The following is a 16406-nucleotide window of genomic DNA, read 5'->3' as shown; positions in this document are numbered from 1 at the left end:
TGCATCTTGTTATTATCAGGTGGCAGCCATTCATGTCGGACCAGTGGAGACGATGATCGAGAGACTCCCTCCTGGGATCGAGGTGAGTGCCCCTTTCCTCAACCATCGCTGCTGCTTGAAAGATCCAACAACCGATCAAGAGCGGTTTGGTCCTTTTGTAAGAAAAATGAAACGAACAGATTGATCCGGTCAAATCAAATCTGCCTAATTTTGAAAATAGTTGTTAATATTATGTAAGTATCATCCATTTAATCCTTTTTTTATTGTTTATTCTTAAAGATGCTTAATGCCAACTTTAAATCAGGGTTAAGGGGAGACGAAAGGAGCCGATCACTTCTCTTCTTCTCCGTTAGTCTTTCTTTTCCACCTTTTTCTCCCCCTCGCTCGTCTCCTATATCTTCTTTCTCTGTCTCATTTTTCTCCGATTGCCCATTTTCTTTAGTCTTTCGTCATCTTCTATCCACTTATTTTTCCTTTGACAACTCTTGTAGCACCGACCACTGCGCTCATGTGTCTCTTCCGTCCATTGCTCTTCCTTCAATTATCGGCCAACAACTTAGGAGAACATGTGGTCCAATCAATCCACGGCCCGACCGAGTCACTTTCCGATTCGATCGAGTCGCCGTCTAGTGGCTCGGCTCTTTATGAGGGTAAATTGACACCATCAGCCAACAACCCCACTCATAATTTTGGAACAGCCGACAACTGAGGGCTTTCGTTGGCCCGATGTGTTCTTCGGCATAGGGCCACACCGCATTGCACGGCCCAAGACACTCGGAGGGAACTGAAACAGACAGATGGTGCAGAAAAAGAAGACGAGATTTCAGATGCCGCTCGTATCTAATGGCGCTGAAGGTACGCGATCTATTCGTCAACAGCTCTTCTCCACTTTGTTATCTCGCGATCGTTCATCTACTGCGGAAAGGCGAAAATTTTCGATGAATTTTTCTACACTTGCGCAGGTATCGGTCATCTTCCTCGACGAGGTAAGCGAAAGCTTCCATCAACGTTCACGTTTGGGAAATTTTATATGTTGTATTGCTCTTCTTCCGTTTCTTTTACTTCTGGTTGGTTGATCTTAGGGTCTTGTTGGTTGATGCAGTGCCCCGTTTCAGATGATTTATTAATGTGCGTGCGGCCATCATCGGGTATGCTCGTTGTCCTACTTGGTGAACTTTTCATGTTTCTGCTACACTTGATCAGAGTTAGAGTGTGCAATTAGCCATATTACAGATCACATTCTTTATTTACAATTTGCTTGAGAACCTGCTGATCAGTATCACCGATTCCTATTTTGGTTATAGAATCAGAGAACCAAGGCCTAATGAACAGTGAAGGATGGTTCCTCCTACAGAAACCTCTTTCCAGGTCGGCCGCAAGACCATACTGGCCCAACCCAAAGCGGACAATTCCTCATGGCTTAGAGAGTTCGCACCAGTGTGGATCTTGTTCCAATGTCAAGTTTAGCTTCTTTCAGAGTTCGCACCAGAGTTGCTCCTTGCATGAAAGAATTGTGTAGCTTCTTTCAGAGCTTGAGCCTTCGACCAACCAATCTTTTCCCAAATGCAAGTTGCCAATGAGTAACATGTCAAAATCTTATACTTTCCATGACCAAATCCAAAAAGTCAGTTACTATTGACATACCTTACCATCTTTGGCTATTATTGAATTTAGGAAAATTATGAGACTCATCCGCACCAGATTATCGAGCACGGGACACCTTTTCTTGATTGAGGCCCTCCCTGGATTTTCTTTTAGATTACTATTGCTTGGAAGAGAGGGATTCTATGCAAACACAGGAAATTTATTCTGTGAGAGATTTTATAATTAAACAAAAGAAACAGTAAATTACTTTTTTACTTGCAATGTGTATGCGCAATATACTAAGTTTCAAGTGTGATTCACTCGTCAGAATGGTATGCTGTACTGGTGCCATCCAGTATGGAATAAAACTGAAATTGACATCTTCAAGTGCCGTAGATGGACTTGATACAACTCTTTTGCCCCTTGTGTTTGACCATTTTACTTGTGTTGTTGTCCATTTGACAAGTTCTTTTTGATAGTTATGAATGTTATATCTTTATGAAACATCATCTTTTGGTCTTTATAAATGAGCATGAGTCTTGTTTTAGCTGATCATATATAAAGCCTCTCCATGATCTTCTATGATACCAAACAATCAAGACCATGATCAAATGACACCTTGAACAAATGATGAACCATACATAGAAAATTACAAAATGGACTTCAAGTACAAATGCTACAATTCCTTTCTGTAACTGTGAAAAACAGTGATTTTGAACTTTACAGTTGAACACAGTTATTTACCATGTGTTGCCTGTCAAACACATCATGCAGAAGGCTCTGGATTGTGCCACAATTTGAATATGCACATTCTGATTGCAGAAATTTGAGTTCTGCAGTTGAAAGACAAACCAGACTGACATTCTTGTTACAGTTGCTCATAGCTTGAAATATCCAAATGTGAGTTAGATCAGAAACTGTTTCATTTTCCAGGTTGACAAAATGAAAGAGAAACCAAGTTGTGCTGTGGAGGTGTTTTGGTAAAACCGGAAAACAACTAGGTTAACTGAAGAAACCTATGAAGATCAGCCAGTAGAGAACTAAATGCCGTAACTGCAACCAATCACACTTTTATTTTTGCATAAGATGACATACATGAGCAAAATTTTACTGCAATTCACAGGCTCTCAGCTTGATTTTTCTACAATCCACACCCACTCTAGATTTCAGTTGCCACTAAAACAAAGTCAAAGATGGAGTTTACATTCTCAGATTGTCCAAAGAAAAGAGCCTACTACTTAAATTTTATTTAAAGCTCATTTCTTGTCCTTCCAACCCAAGTGCTTGCACCTAAAGTCCTCTTCGGGTCCTCACTGAGATGGGTTTTTTTCCAGAACTCAAATTCAATGGGCGCATTGTACCTGAGGAATCCAGGTAAGTTTTCTCTGCATTGTTATACGTTGAATAATTGCTCTCAGTTCCTGATATTGATCCCACTTTGTGCGTCTCTTCATGCAATGAATTGTTGTTCATTTCACTGTTTCTTGTTTCATTTCTTCTGTAGTATATTTGATGCTTGCCAGGTTTGCTGTCATCCAAGGATGCATCAAACTGCCGCTGTGCTTGGACAACATAGCCGATTCTTCCTGCTGGACTCAGTTCTTCATGGCTTGCATATGGTAAATTCGTTCCTAAACCCCTATCCTTCTCTTCCTCATTGTCACTTTCATCAAACAAAATATTCTTTCCTCTGAATACTGCTGAGTGCTGCTCACTCGAACCTGCATTATCTTCGTCACTGGCATCTGAGATCGAAGAAGATGATCTCTGTAGCTGCATCTCGAACCTCTCTCTGATTCTTTCCTTGTGAAGCAAATCATCCTGTTTTGCTTTCATTCCCTCATCTGAATCCGAGCCAGAGTTCTGATCATGGTGGATCTTCTCAAAGTTTTTGCTGTCAGCAGAATTCTCAATCTCAACACTCTCAGATCCGTTGATATCACTTCTCTTCTGGCTACCAGCTTTACTCTCATCAGCAGAGCCTTTTTCTTGGGACTCCGATCGACAGAGTTCCACTGCAGCCCTTGCAGCTGCCGCAGCAAAAGCAGCTGACTCAAAGGCAGCCTGTGCTGCACTGGCCACATCATCATACTTCTGATGGCTCCTAAATGCAGGATTATCATCCGATTCAAGTTGCTCCAGGTTGAGATGAGTTGGTGGGCTGACCATCGAATTCCCCTGAATCAAAGGTGCCATTTTTTTTTTTAGTTCGCTTCATTTTGTGCACTCGACACAAAACAAGAATACAAACCTCTGCAGTTTCAGAAGACTCGGAGAATTCCAGCTTGATGCCTATCTCAGCGGCAATCTCCTTTATCACCCTGTGCCTAATTTCCAAGCTTGGTTGCCTGGTTGACAGTTTCTGAATCATCTGCAGGAGATCCAAAAGCAACAAGATGAGATGGGACTGTACAACACCTGAAGAAGTGCGAAGTGTTTGAACCAGAGCTACCTTAGGATCGACACAGCAATTGTTTCGCAGCTCGACAGCAGCAGACACGAGTTCCTTCCCATACCTGGAGGAGAAGATGCCACGGGCCTTCTTGAGCTCCGGCAGTTCCGCGCATCTCGACGCGGCGAAGACCAGGCTCGAGATCGCCTCCCGCAGCTCCTCCGGGCACTCCCTGCAGGACATATAGAACCACCTCAACGAAGAATATGGTTTGATCAGCGAGCTGAGATGTAGAGAACACTCACTTGCGATCCAGGAGCGGGGCCCTCTCTGTGAGAAGATGGCAGTAGTGTTCTATCATCACGAACACATCCAACATGTTCTGCTCCTTGATCACATGCTCCACCTGGGACGACAGCAGTGTACGATTACAAAGCAATCAAAAGGGGAGGGGAGGGAACAGGTGTTTGGTTGCGTACTCGGAGGAGGGCGCGGTCGACATGGCCGAGCTGGAGGAGCTGGACGACGTCGCCGCGCGCCTGGTCCCGCCGGACCTGCCGGTGGTTGCGGAGGACGGCGAGGCGGGAGACGGTGAGACCCAGGAAGGTCTTCAGCTTGGACGTCTGCCTCGATGTCCTCCCGAGAAGAATGTCCAGCTTCCTTCCCATCTCGTTGCTTGTCCTCCTCGGCTGGCCAAAGAGGTGACGGGTCGGTTTTGGCCTTCTAGGTTGCGTCTCAGTATATGAACGACGCAGTGATTAAGCTCTTTTCATGTGGAAGGGCGCAAATGGAGATGGGATGACTAAGAACGATTGCTTTAGGTGGAAGGCTTCGGGATCACGCGGTGGCGAAGGTGAGAGGTCGGCGGCAGAGTGCAGCGTTGCAAGCTGGCTTCGACTGGATGCGATAAGGTAATTCCACCAGAACCTGCATTTTATCGCAATCATTTATCTAATTTATCGATTTTTATTTAAATTATACCTGCGAGTAATACTGCTTTGTTAGAATTAATTATTACAATAATTTTTATTCAAAATAGTCATAGGTAAAACAAAGAAAAACATAAAAGACAATGACCGCTTGTCGCCACAAGGATGGTATGGCCCAACTATCGGTATATATATATATATATATATATATATATATATATATATATATGTGACCACCGGGTGGATGCTTATGACTAATAACTCTTTGCACTTAAAGTGGTTGTTGGAATCCATCAATCATAGATGTGGCTGATGTCAAATAAGGGTTTGGTAGGTAGCATAGATCAGTTTCAATTACATATAAACTAAGAGGATCTGCATCACTTGCAATTAAACTTTGATTGGGTCGAGATTGTGAGGTTTTGTTGTTTGTGTTATGGTAAATTAGCATAATAAGACAGTGGTTATAAGCTAGTTAATGCTAGATGAAATTCTATGTCACTTGGTGATCAAAAATCACATCTACAACAAATTTGAAGAGTCATGCTTATCGAATTTATGAGACTGTGACATCATTCTTGATAATTTTTAGGATAAATGATCTTAAGGTATATAATAATCTTTGTTGTCATGTCAAAATCTGTCAAATTGTTGTAATATACATAAATATCTAAATAATTTATTCAATATCAACATCATGTGAATTGACAAGTGATGTGAATTATATGATAAAAAATAACTCAATTATAACATTGGCGTTTAGAGTAAGGGTTGAGGCAATGGTTTACCCTAGGGCGGATCTCAGCAGTTGAAGATTTAACCCCTCTGTAAACATCATAAATGTTTATATACGAAAAAGAAAAGAGATCAATCATTTTGAGGACAGTAATTATGTCTATTGATGTTGATTTTTCATTTAAACAATCTGTTGTTGACTTAAAATGGGACACATTAGAGGCCTTTTTATATCAGGCAAATTTGCACACACAGACAATATATATATATTTATATGTATATCATTATTAGAATAATAACGTTAAAACTTTTGGCGTCTAATTTAAGTTTGTGCCGATAAAAGAAAAGGCATTTATTGAGAACTCTGTTTGCGTCTAATTTATCATTCTTCATTGCCTTGACTTAAAATGGGAACAAAACCAAAGCAATCGCTTTCAATGAGTTGGCTACTGGTCAGACAGAACTATTCACGACATATGCTCTCTTGGTCCAATCTTAAGACTAATTTAATTAGATCCTCTTCACCGGTTATCAACCTTAGCTCAAAAAATCCATTTCATAACTGTACCGTGAGTGCAAAATAACAATACAAAACCATCATCATTATCATCGGTGCTAATTATATATTATTTCCTATAATTATTTATGTTTAATATCTCGATTTTTATATTTTAAAAAGTAGAATTAAATCTTTACATTTATGAAAATAAAACATTTAATCTCGATCGTCATCAATTTCATTAATGGAAAAATGAATGGAAGGGGTAAAAAGTAATTTTATTATTTTATAAATTCTTAATTTCATATAAATTTGTTTTAGTGTGGAACAGAAATTTTTCGTCGCTTTCCTCCCCTTCGATTCCCGCCCCTCCGGTTACATTACAGATAATAGACCAAGGCGTCGACTTGAAGCATTGCCCTCGTCATCCTTGCCTTGGTTGGTTGTGGCCTCGTCATTCTCCTTGATGGACTCCATTGGGGCTTATATTTTCTACGTTGGGGGAAGGAATGGTTGGGTGTTGCATCCCTCTGAGAGTTATGGTGATCGAGCTAAGAGGAATAAGTTTTAGGTTGTTGACACAATTGGTATGTGTCGATCAAAGAATGTTCGTTGTTGTCTATGGGAAGAGTCCTCAAAAGTCTCTTTCCTTCAACTATGTACTTCTGTAAATGCTAAGTTGATCCCACAACACTTACATCTACCTAGCTCTATAATTAATTAAGGTATGTCATGCTCCCAATTTGATAAGTATATCGTTTCTTAGCACACTCGATCATTAAGGAATATAGTATTTCGTTAGCATTTTCATTTTTAAGTTCAATTATATAAGTATAAGCTTAATTCACTACAAAATAGTGATTATATAAAGTATCGTATTCATAATATATTTAGAAAATATATTTTGAATGATATAATTATCATGAGCTAAATGTGAATGTATGTATTTTATAAGCATAAAAATATCTTGTATGCATGGATATATGATGATGTGTAGTGTGTAAGTGCACGTGTTTTCAATGGCATGCGGTATGAGAGTACACGAATATGTTACGATGTGCAATGCATGTATATGCTATGACATAAGGTATGGGAGTGCATGTATGTATTATGACGTGCAATATGAAGTTGTACGCATATATTATGACGTGCAGTGCGCGAGTGCACGTATATATTATGACATATGATATAGGAGTGCACGGATATATTATACCGTATAGTGTGAGAGTACATGCATATATTACAATGACGTACGGTATGAGAGTGCACGTATACGTTATGATATGGAGTATATAAATCCATGAATTTGTTATGTTTTCTATATGTACATATAAGTATTTTAAATTATTTTGACATAGAATTTTATCTCTTTATTTTACATATGTTATGTCGTAGGGTTATGATTGCTAAAGAAATCATTGGATGAGGTGTTTATCATTAGTTATCTTATGTCGATGATTTTGAAATATGATATACATGACATGGTACATACATAAATAAAGTAATGAAGGCTTATATTTATTGAGTCATTACTCATTATACACTATATTTTGTAAGTAAGGATAGTAGTACCCCACCCAAGTGATTAGGTAGTGAAGTGAGCATATGTAAGCCCATATCAACAAAGATGTAGATGATGACCTATAAGCATTTTGGGTATATAAATTTTAGATATATTATGTTTGTGTTTTTCTTTTGATTAAATGTTATAATTATGTACAGATGGTAAAAACACTATATAGAGAGAAAACTCTATTATTCTATTTAATAAATTAATATGTTTTAATTTTAAGATTGTCTATGCACCACTATCAATAAAACTTAAAATGTAACATTCTATTTTAATCATACATATAGGGTAGGGTATGAGTAGAACTAGGAGTAGGATGGTATACTTATTAACCTAGTTAAGTTTTTATATGTAATGATATTGATGAAAAACTTGATATTAGAGAGAGGGAGATTTTGAATAACATTCACATTGAAGTGTGAATATCAGAACTTAATTCTTTAATAAGATTTTCTTATGTTGCATTGAAATCAAAACCTTCAACAAAAGATTAAATATTTTTGTTTCACTCCTTTTTCAAACAAAAAAAATGCTACTCTTAATATTAGATGATGACATGTTTGTTCCATTCGTATTCAAAGCATGTTAGAAGATTCATAGATTTTTATTTTTGTTTAATACTAATACTTGAAAATTTATGAAAGGATGAGCATTTTCAAATGAATCATTTAATATTTTTGATGAATTGGAGAGTTTCAATTAAAAAACATTTGTCTCTTTGGAATCAAAAGTATTTTTCGAAAATAATTACGATATACAAGACTAAATTGAATGAACTACTTATGTAAAACTTCAAACTCCTAACTTTATTTGAATTCTAGACATTCATATTGAATGTAAATAAAGATAGTTATTAGATGTTTGGACATGAATGAGACGAGCAAAGAATAATTGAAAAAGTTGAATAAGATGATGATTTTAATGTATATACTACCAATTATGTTGTTGATGATTTAAATATGTATAAAAATCTCTTGGAGGATATGTTTCGATGACTTTATGCTTAATATTTTAGTTTTATATTTGGATAAAAATGAATCTATCATCATTGAGCTATACTATGAAAATATATAATTTTTAAAAGTTAAATTGATGTGATATTGATAATGTTACATTATAATAAATTAAATTATTGGTGATATTTTACATATACATGTATTCATGATTTGTAGATATTTTAAGATGTTTTGGAGTTTCAAAGTATTGTACTAGCAAGCTTATAGTTGGATAACATCAAAACATAAATTCTCATGAGTAAACAATATGCTCCCCTAAGATGTTCACCGTAGATATTCGAAGAATGTTTGAAGTAATTGTTTCGTATTGAAAAGCATATTTGGAATGGAAAATATGTCAAATTCGATAAATAATTATTATGTGATGGATATATTCTAAAATAATCTGAAAATATAAACAATATTAAAATTGGTGTTAGAATAGTAATGTAAAAGTTTAAGGTTGTTTAGAGGAAGTTGACTTACAATTGTAAATGAACTGAAATATAATCTATTATGAAATCTACTTTCAAATATGTCAAAATTGATAAATATTTTTAAAAAAAAATAAAATAAACATTACAATTGGTGTTAGAATCATACTCAAGTAGTAATGTGAACGCTTGATCGAGTTTGGTTGAAGTTCATCTAGTCACATTTAAAAATAAATTTGATGAGATACAACTCAAAACATGTCAAATTCTATCAATAATTATCCTAATATCATTATAAATAATAAAAAAATACTACAATCGGTGTTGCAAACATATTTGAGTAATAATGTGAGAGTTTGAGGTTATTTGAAAAAAGTTGATCCCGTTATACTCGAAATTAAACTAAAATATATTCATTTATAAATATATTTCAAAACATATTAAATTTGATAAATAATTATCGTAAATCATCCTAAGATGGAAATATATATACATATATATATATATATACTACAATTGATGTTAGAATCATATTCTTGTAGTTATGTAAAAATTTGAGGTCATATGGAGGAAGTTGACTATGTTATAAAAAATGGAAGTTAAACATAATTGTGTGTTCGAATCCGAACATCATGGGATCATTAATGACTCACTCCTCTGTCAATTCAGATGTCCCCTTTGTTATGTGTTATTGAGATATTGGGATCATTAATGCATTGTTGAGGTGAGCTGAGATGTCGACAACCAACCTGCAAGGTATTATAGGCCATATGCCTTTGAATTCATCAACTTTTTATCTGTCTGAAAGCCCCCAACAAAAAGAAAGCGGGTTGAAATTTTTATCGGTTGTCGACAGGTTGAAGGAACAATTATCGGATTGTCGTAGACTGCTTCTCAAAGTCTTTTCAGTAGCACTATCGTAGGGTCTCCTCAAATGGTGGTGGTGGTGGTGGTGGTGGTGGTGGTGGGAGCGGAGCGCACCGCTGCACAGGTATTTGGGTGCAAAAGGGGCACTTCTGACGACGTTGTTGTAGATAAGAGAGGACAAATAGGGTCTTGGTGGTATTGCTATAGGGTCTCGGTAACACTGCTGCGAGTGGAAGGAGGCCGCACGAGATTGTCCAGAGAAAGGCTTTGGGCCCTGTTAGAGATTCCAAGGGGACGAGGGAGGAGGAGTTGTCACCTGAAGGCTTCACCCAGGAGACTTCGCTAAGGCTTCACCGCTACCGGCGACATTTTAATTGAACTAGTTCACATTGAACCACTTCGATTTCGATCGTTTACGAACAAATGTGCCCTTGATAGTTTCTAAACAGATAAAATCAATAGTGAATTGATAGAACAAAATCTTTAAAGCAAGAAAACATAAACAAATTAAAAGCTAAAACAAGCAAAACAGAAAGAAAAAAAAAGGGTTAATTAATTAATTCACTAGTGATTTTTTTTTACTTTAAAATTAATTCCTTGTTTTAATGATTTTGTACAATAATTTGTCATAGTAACTACTTCATGACTGATGATGCACAAAAAAAATCTTTATAGCAAGAAAACATAAATAAAAATCTAACAGAAAAAGGTTAATTCACTAAATCACTAGTGATTTTTGTTATAAGCCATTACTGTCACATCTCAAATTTATAAAATAATAATAAATCAGTAATTTATTATTCATAATTTACATAATAAATTTTTTTTCGTCTTTAAATTCAAATCCTTATCTTTACACTGGTAAATATTTTATTAATTAAAAAATAATTACATCTTTTTCGTAGGGTCATAATCTTTTCCACTCAAGCTTCAGACATATTACAAAGTAGTATATTACTCTGAGAATAAACCTAAGATAAAAACATATCAGCAACTACACATATAGGAACCTCAAAAAATCAAAACAATAATCTTCAATATTCATGAAATAAAAGTAAATATCAATAATTCAATAAGAAATTATAATATATCGATTCATAATAAAACTTATGTATCAAAAAAACGATGATAATTCCTTACATAATAAACAAAATCATACATCAACCATATGCAACACATACATAATAACAAAGGCGTACATCACTCGATAGTGCACTCTCCCAATAGCGGATGAAGAAGCATATTCCACGGGATGAATTTCTCCCAACAACGGATGGAGTGGTATCCCTCACCTGTCCAAATGGGGATACGTTCCTCCCAACAACGAATGGAGGAATTGTCTAACCATCACGTTTGATAGTCCGCTAATACCTAAAATGAATCGTCATATCTGCCCTCAACAAGGACACAAACATTTATGATCATTTATTTACACTCATCCATTCACTCACGCATGCATCAAAAAATCAATATGATTAAATATTATGAGAGATCATACTTGATGTAAATATGCTAAACTATATTCATTGGTAGCTCCACACTATGATGACCTATAGCTCCTTTCACATATTACACTTCCAATGTGAACTACTAGCCCAGTCACATTTACTACATGATAATAATCATATCAACATCATAAACTTAAGAAAGTAAAAAAATCAATAATCATTTTCAAATGATATCTCCATATAAATCCTTTAAATTCATCAAATCATAAAGGCATGAAACACCAATCTCTCAATAGTCCTCAATCAACCAAAACTCTAATTGGAATATCTCAATTGACTTAAACCAAACTCAATTTGATTATGATCTAACGGAACCAATCTCAAATCCTTATAGAACCAATCTAGAATCATTCTATACTAGTCTAATTTAGATTTGATTGATCTCGATTAAGTCAAGTAGGTTTGAACTAGTCAAGTTAGTTTAGAATGACCCTAAACCGACTTTAACCGATCAAACCTGTCTGATTTAGTAAATTAACGAGCTCAAACCAATAAAGGGAAAAGAAATTAGACTATGTCGTACAGTGTTAGCCCGGATCGAACCAACCCACTTGAGTCTTGGGCGGGTCACATGCGCTGCACATGCCTGTTCTAAGTAATAAGTTGAGTTGAGGTACAACGAGCTAAATAGAGGAGAGGAGCGATGATGTGTCTAATGTCAATCGCATAGTTGGGCAAGCTTACCTTTATAGACTAGGCTAAGTCTCACTTATAAGTTAGGTTGAGTCTTACCGTTGAATTAGGTTATACTTGGCTCGCGAGTTGGTCGTACTTAGACACATGAGTTGGGGTCGTATTTGACAACATGGATTGGGTCGTACCTAATCGCATGAGCTGGCTCATGCCTGACCACATGGTTGAGTCGTATCTTGCCACATGGCTGGGTCATGCCTAGTCACACGGGCTAGGTTCTACTTGGACATATGTACTAGGTTGTACATGTCCATATGGGCTGAGTCGATCAGATCTGACATATTAACCTGACTCAAGTCGGACCCTAATTAGACTTCTCTTATCAAATTAAATTTGAATATTTAAAATTATTAAAGAATAACTCAAATCAATTAACTAAAAATTTAAATTCATGATCTTAAATTTAAAACTAATTATATTATAAAATTTCACACATAATTCTTAAAATAGAGATATATCTAATTAAATAAATTAAAACTATTATGCTAATTCAAAAATAAAAATTTTAATAATTAAATCAATATCAAAATTCACTTAAGTTTAACAGATCAATATAAATCAAATAATCATTCTAACATCACAAATCAATTATTATTATTTACTAATCATGAAATTTTAAAATTAAAACATTATCATGCATTATAAAATTATAACAATCTCAACGTCAAGATTTCAAAACATAAGTCAAAATTAACTAAAAAGAAAAAATTCTACCTCTCCTCGACTATCCTTTCCTCGTAGGAAGTCCTCTCTTCAATCCTCCAATTATTAGTCCCCTTTATATAAGAGAAGATGAGATCTCCCCATAAGATAAGTAATAATTTTATTCTTATTTTTAATTTATTTTTATTTTCCTTTCACACAAAAAGAGAGAAATATAATATTAATTTCTTATAGTTCACATACGAAAATGAAATGAAATGTAAACTATTTAATCAAATCACTCATTAAGAAATAAATCAATTAATAATTTAATTGATTAGTAAAATTCCTAACTTATTCACATGATTAAAGAAATCAAATTTAATCATTTCCTTAACTATAGTACACAAACATAAAAATTAATAATAAAGCAATACATCATTTATAGTAATTAATTTATGTTAAGAAAAAAATTATCGATGATTACAATTACACATTTAAAACTAAAAAACTAATTAATTTAATGACTCATTTAGATCTTGAACCATAATCTTAACATTATTAGCAGCTAATGCTCTAACCAACTGAACTAATAAACTATATGATTATTTATTCTTGCAAGACTAATCTTAAACATAGTTTAAAAGATTAACTCATAAACAAAAATAACATGTGACCTAAGATCCAAGTGCAAGTTGACAAATGGATAAAACCACAGGACAGGAGATGGACAAACGGGTCCTTAAGAATCACAAAGGGGCAAGATTAAGATTTGTTGAAGAGAATGCTTAAGTTACCTGTGTAACCATGGAAAGTAATGACATTACAAAGAGTAAGAAGAGATCGTCAGTTCCGGTGCTTTCAGAAAGTTCCCAAGTAACAAATATGGTAGACTTTGAATATGTTAATGGAAGAGAAACCAAATCTGCAGCCTTCCTGCATTGAGTATGTCTGCAACCACATGTGAACTTTTTCCAACCCACCAGCCCAAGTTGGCAAATATAAAGTGAATCAATTAAGGTGAGTTCGAGACAGACAGGTCATAGTAATCCCAAGTTTCCTCGTCCTCAAAGAAAGTTTTGGGATGCAGGGAGGAGAAGATATTTAGTTATGCAAGTCACCAACAATATACATTTCTTTCCTTTCATTTATACAAATTTTTTATAGTTCAAGAACATATACATAAACTCAAAGTTGCCGATGGTTTTTTAGTTAACAGTGTATCCCAATTTAATCACTAATATAGAATTCAGTAAAAAAAATCAGTCATGAACTTAATTATTATTGTAGAAGCTGTTACACAAAATCACTATAATCAGAGAGAAAGAATAACAATATAAAATCTAAAAAGCTGATGCTAAATAATTTGAAAGAAATAAAGGCTGGTGAACCAGCCATCACACAAAATCAATGCTAAACTTTTAGTCACTAGTTAGAATGTTATTGACTGTAATCACTGAAACAAGAACATAAACAATTTAAGACAAAAACACACTAATACAAGAAAAGGTTAAACGATTAAAACTGGTCATGAAGTCAATTACTTGTGAAAAAGAAGATTGAACAAGTGAAAATGAGTCATGAAGTTATTTACTAGAGAACAAGCATTTACACAGAATTAGTGAGACAAGGAAGAAAAAGGTAAATGCTGAAAAATAAAGATATAATATAATAGAAAAAAATATTTTCACTTAAAATTTTTAAAAAATCAAACAAGAAAAGATTAAATAACGAAATTTAGTCATGAAGTTTATTACTAGTGACCAAGTTATTGCACAACAAGACCAAAGCAAGAAAAGAAAGACCATGCTAAATATCTAAAAGACTATTTCCTAAATTGCTAACAGCATAAAACAAGAACAAGTTAGGCAATCAAAAATCAGTCATCAAATTCATTATTAGTGAACAAGCTATTACTAATTTAAGGTTAAATACAATTAAATTTCAGCCATGAATTTAAATATGAGTGAAAAAGCTAATATGCGAACAAAGTAAAAGAAAAGGTTAAAAAATTAAAATCAGTCAGGAAACTATATATGAGTGAATAAGCTATTAAACGAAAATAGTAAAACATATAACAAGCTATCACATGAAAAATACTAAAATAGAAGATTAAACAAATACAAGTAAACATGAAAGTAATAAAATAAAAGGTTAAACAAAACTGAGCAAACAATTTATTAAACAAAAATATTAAAACATAGAAATAATCTATTATAGGAAAATAGTTAAATAGAAAAGAATCTGTAGCCCATGCAAATAACAAGCTATCACAAGAAAGTAATAAAATGAAATGTTAAACAAATACAACTGAACATGACAATAGTAAAATGAATGGTTAAACAAATATCAAGAAACAATTTATTAAATGAAAATAGTAAAACATAGAAAGAAACTATATCTATGTTTTCAACTTTTTCCCAGATTGTACCCCTATTTTCACTTTTTCCCAAACGATGCCCCCTATTTTTTCTTGTAATACCTGTAATGTCCCTTATTGTTGCTCATCGCCTCCACTCTCACCCTCGTTTGCCACTGTCGTCATGCCCTCATCCGCCGCCTACACCCTCGAACACACCCTCGCCCTGTCCAATGTTATCATTACTAAGGACCTTCTCTGTCACACTCTTATTCGCCGCCTCCGCTCTCGCCCTTGTTTGCCACTATCACCCTTGCCCTAGTTTGTCGCTGTCGAGATGCCACCAAGGCCTTATTGCGAGATCCTCACCCTCCATCTCCACCACAGCTTATGCCCCTTCTATCGTTTCCCTCCTCGCCTCCACCTTAGACGCCTTCCATCACACTATCTTCAAGGCGGGTGTCCTCGACCCCCTCCTTCGTCTTTTGGATTTCGAGCTCCCTGCACTAAAGGAGCATCCATAATATAGGAAAAATGAAAACAATGGTATCTTCCAGAAAAAAAGCCCAAAAAGATCAGCTTTTTCAAGAAAATTGTCTAAGAAACTATATCATATAAAAATAGATAAATAAAAAGATTAATGCCCCTATTTTTAGTTTTCCCCAAATGGTGCACCTTACTTTTTCCTGTAATACCTATAATGCTCCTTGTTGTCGCCCATCACCTCCACCCTCGCCCTTGTTTGTCGCTACTGTCGTGCCCTCGTCCGCCACCTCCTCGCTCACCCTCGAACGCGCCCTCGCCCTTGGCCTCATCCGATGTTGTCGTCGCTAAGGACCTTCCTTTTCTGTCACGCTCTCGTATGTCACCTCTCTCGCCCTTGTTCGACACTCTCACCCCTGCCCTCGTCTGTCGCTGTTGAGATGCCACTAAGGCCCTCGCCCTTGCCGTCCATCTCCACCACAGCTTACGCCACAACTGTTGTTTCCCTCCTTGCCTCACCTTAGATGCCTTTCATCGCACCATCTTAGAGAGGGTGTCCTCAACCCCCTCCTCGCCCTTAGTCGCCACTCTCACCCTTGCCCTTGTTTATCGCTATCAAGATGTCATCAAGGCCCTCACCCTCCATCTCCATCACAGCTTGTGCCACTTCTGTCGTTTCCCCCCTCGCCTTCACCTTAGATACCTTCCATTACAGC

At 35.6% G+C, this 16406-nt stretch overlaps 2 protein-coding genes across 5 annotated transcripts; one reads left to right on the top strand and one right to left on the bottom strand.

Annotated features, from left to right (window-relative positions):
* The first annotated feature begins 22 nt into the window (after positions 1 to 22).
* On the top strand, positions 23 to 2655 carry LOC103988933 (uncharacterized). Of its 3 annotated transcripts, XM_065113649.1 has the most exons (6): positions 23 to 233; positions 305 to 348; positions 492 to 855; positions 963 to 986; positions 1103 to 1148; positions 1305 to 2628. In XM_065113649.1, exons 3-6 carry the CDS (start codon positions 844 to 846, stop codon positions 1517 to 1519), a joined length of 297 nt encoding a protein of 98 aa, XP_064969721.1. In that variant the 5' UTR covers positions 23 to 233; positions 305 to 348; positions 492 to 843; the 3' UTR covers positions 1520 to 2628. The 3 variants fall into 3 exon arrangements, with proteins under 3 accessions (XP_064969721.1, XP_064969722.1, XP_064969720.1); XM_065113650.1 differs by having other exon boundaries at positions 492 to 986; positions 2518 to 2655; XM_065113648.1 differs by having other exon boundaries at positions 492 to 986.
* On the bottom strand, positions 2639 to 4887 carry LOC103988932 (uncharacterized). 2 transcript variants are annotated; one of them, XM_009407622.3, is made up of 5 exons: positions 4456 to 4887; positions 4282 to 4382; positions 4037 to 4208; positions 3836 to 3955; positions 2639 to 3762 (listed from the first exon to the last, which is right to left on the bottom strand). In XM_009407622.3, exons 1-5 carry the CDS (start codon positions 4642 to 4644, stop codon positions 2875 to 2877), a joined length of 1470 nt encoding a protein of 489 aa, XP_009405897.2. In that variant the 5' UTR covers positions 4645 to 4887; the 3' UTR covers positions 2639 to 2874. The 2 variants fall into 2 exon arrangements, with proteins under 2 accessions (XP_009405897.2, XP_064969719.1); XM_065113647.1 differs by having other exon boundaries at positions 3836 to 4208.
* Positions 4888 to 16406: the final 11519 nt, after the last annotated feature.

Source organism: Musa acuminata, chromosome BXJ2-6, assembly GCF_036884655.1.
Source record: "Musa acuminata AAA Group cultivar baxijiao chromosome BXJ2-6, Cavendish_Baxijiao_AAA, whole genome shotgun sequence".
Taxonomy (NCBI): Eukaryota; Viridiplantae; Streptophyta; class Magnoliopsida; order Zingiberales; family Musaceae; genus Musa; species Musa acuminata.
Note: the sequence above shows the minus strand (reverse complement) of the source record. Positions and strands in the feature narration are given on the sequence as shown.

Coding starts and splice junctions, on each gene's coding strand:
- LOC103988933 (XM_065113648.1), top strand. CDS start 798: ATGGTGCAGAAAAAGAAGACGAGATTTCAGATGCCGCTCGTATCTAAT. Junction 987..1,102: donor CGGTCATCTTCCTCGACGAG/GTAAGCGAAAGC, acceptor TGGTTGATGCAG/TGCCCCGTTTCAGATGATTT. Junction 1,149..1,304: donor GTGCGTGCGGCCATCATCGG/GTATGCTCGTTG, acceptor TTTTGGTTATAG/AATCAGAGAACCAAGGCCTA.
- LOC103988932 (XM_065113647.1), bottom strand. CDS start 4,644: ATGGGAAGGAAGCTGGACATTCTTCTCGGGAGGACATCGAGGCAGACG. Junction 4,383..4,455: donor TCGACCGCGCCCTCCTCCGA/GTACGCAACCAA, acceptor CTGTCGTCCCAG/GTGGAGCATGTGATCAAGGA. Junction 3,763..3,835: donor AGTCTTCTGAAACTGCAGAG/GTTTGTATTCTT, acceptor CCTTTGATTCAG/GGGAATTCGATGGTCAGCCC.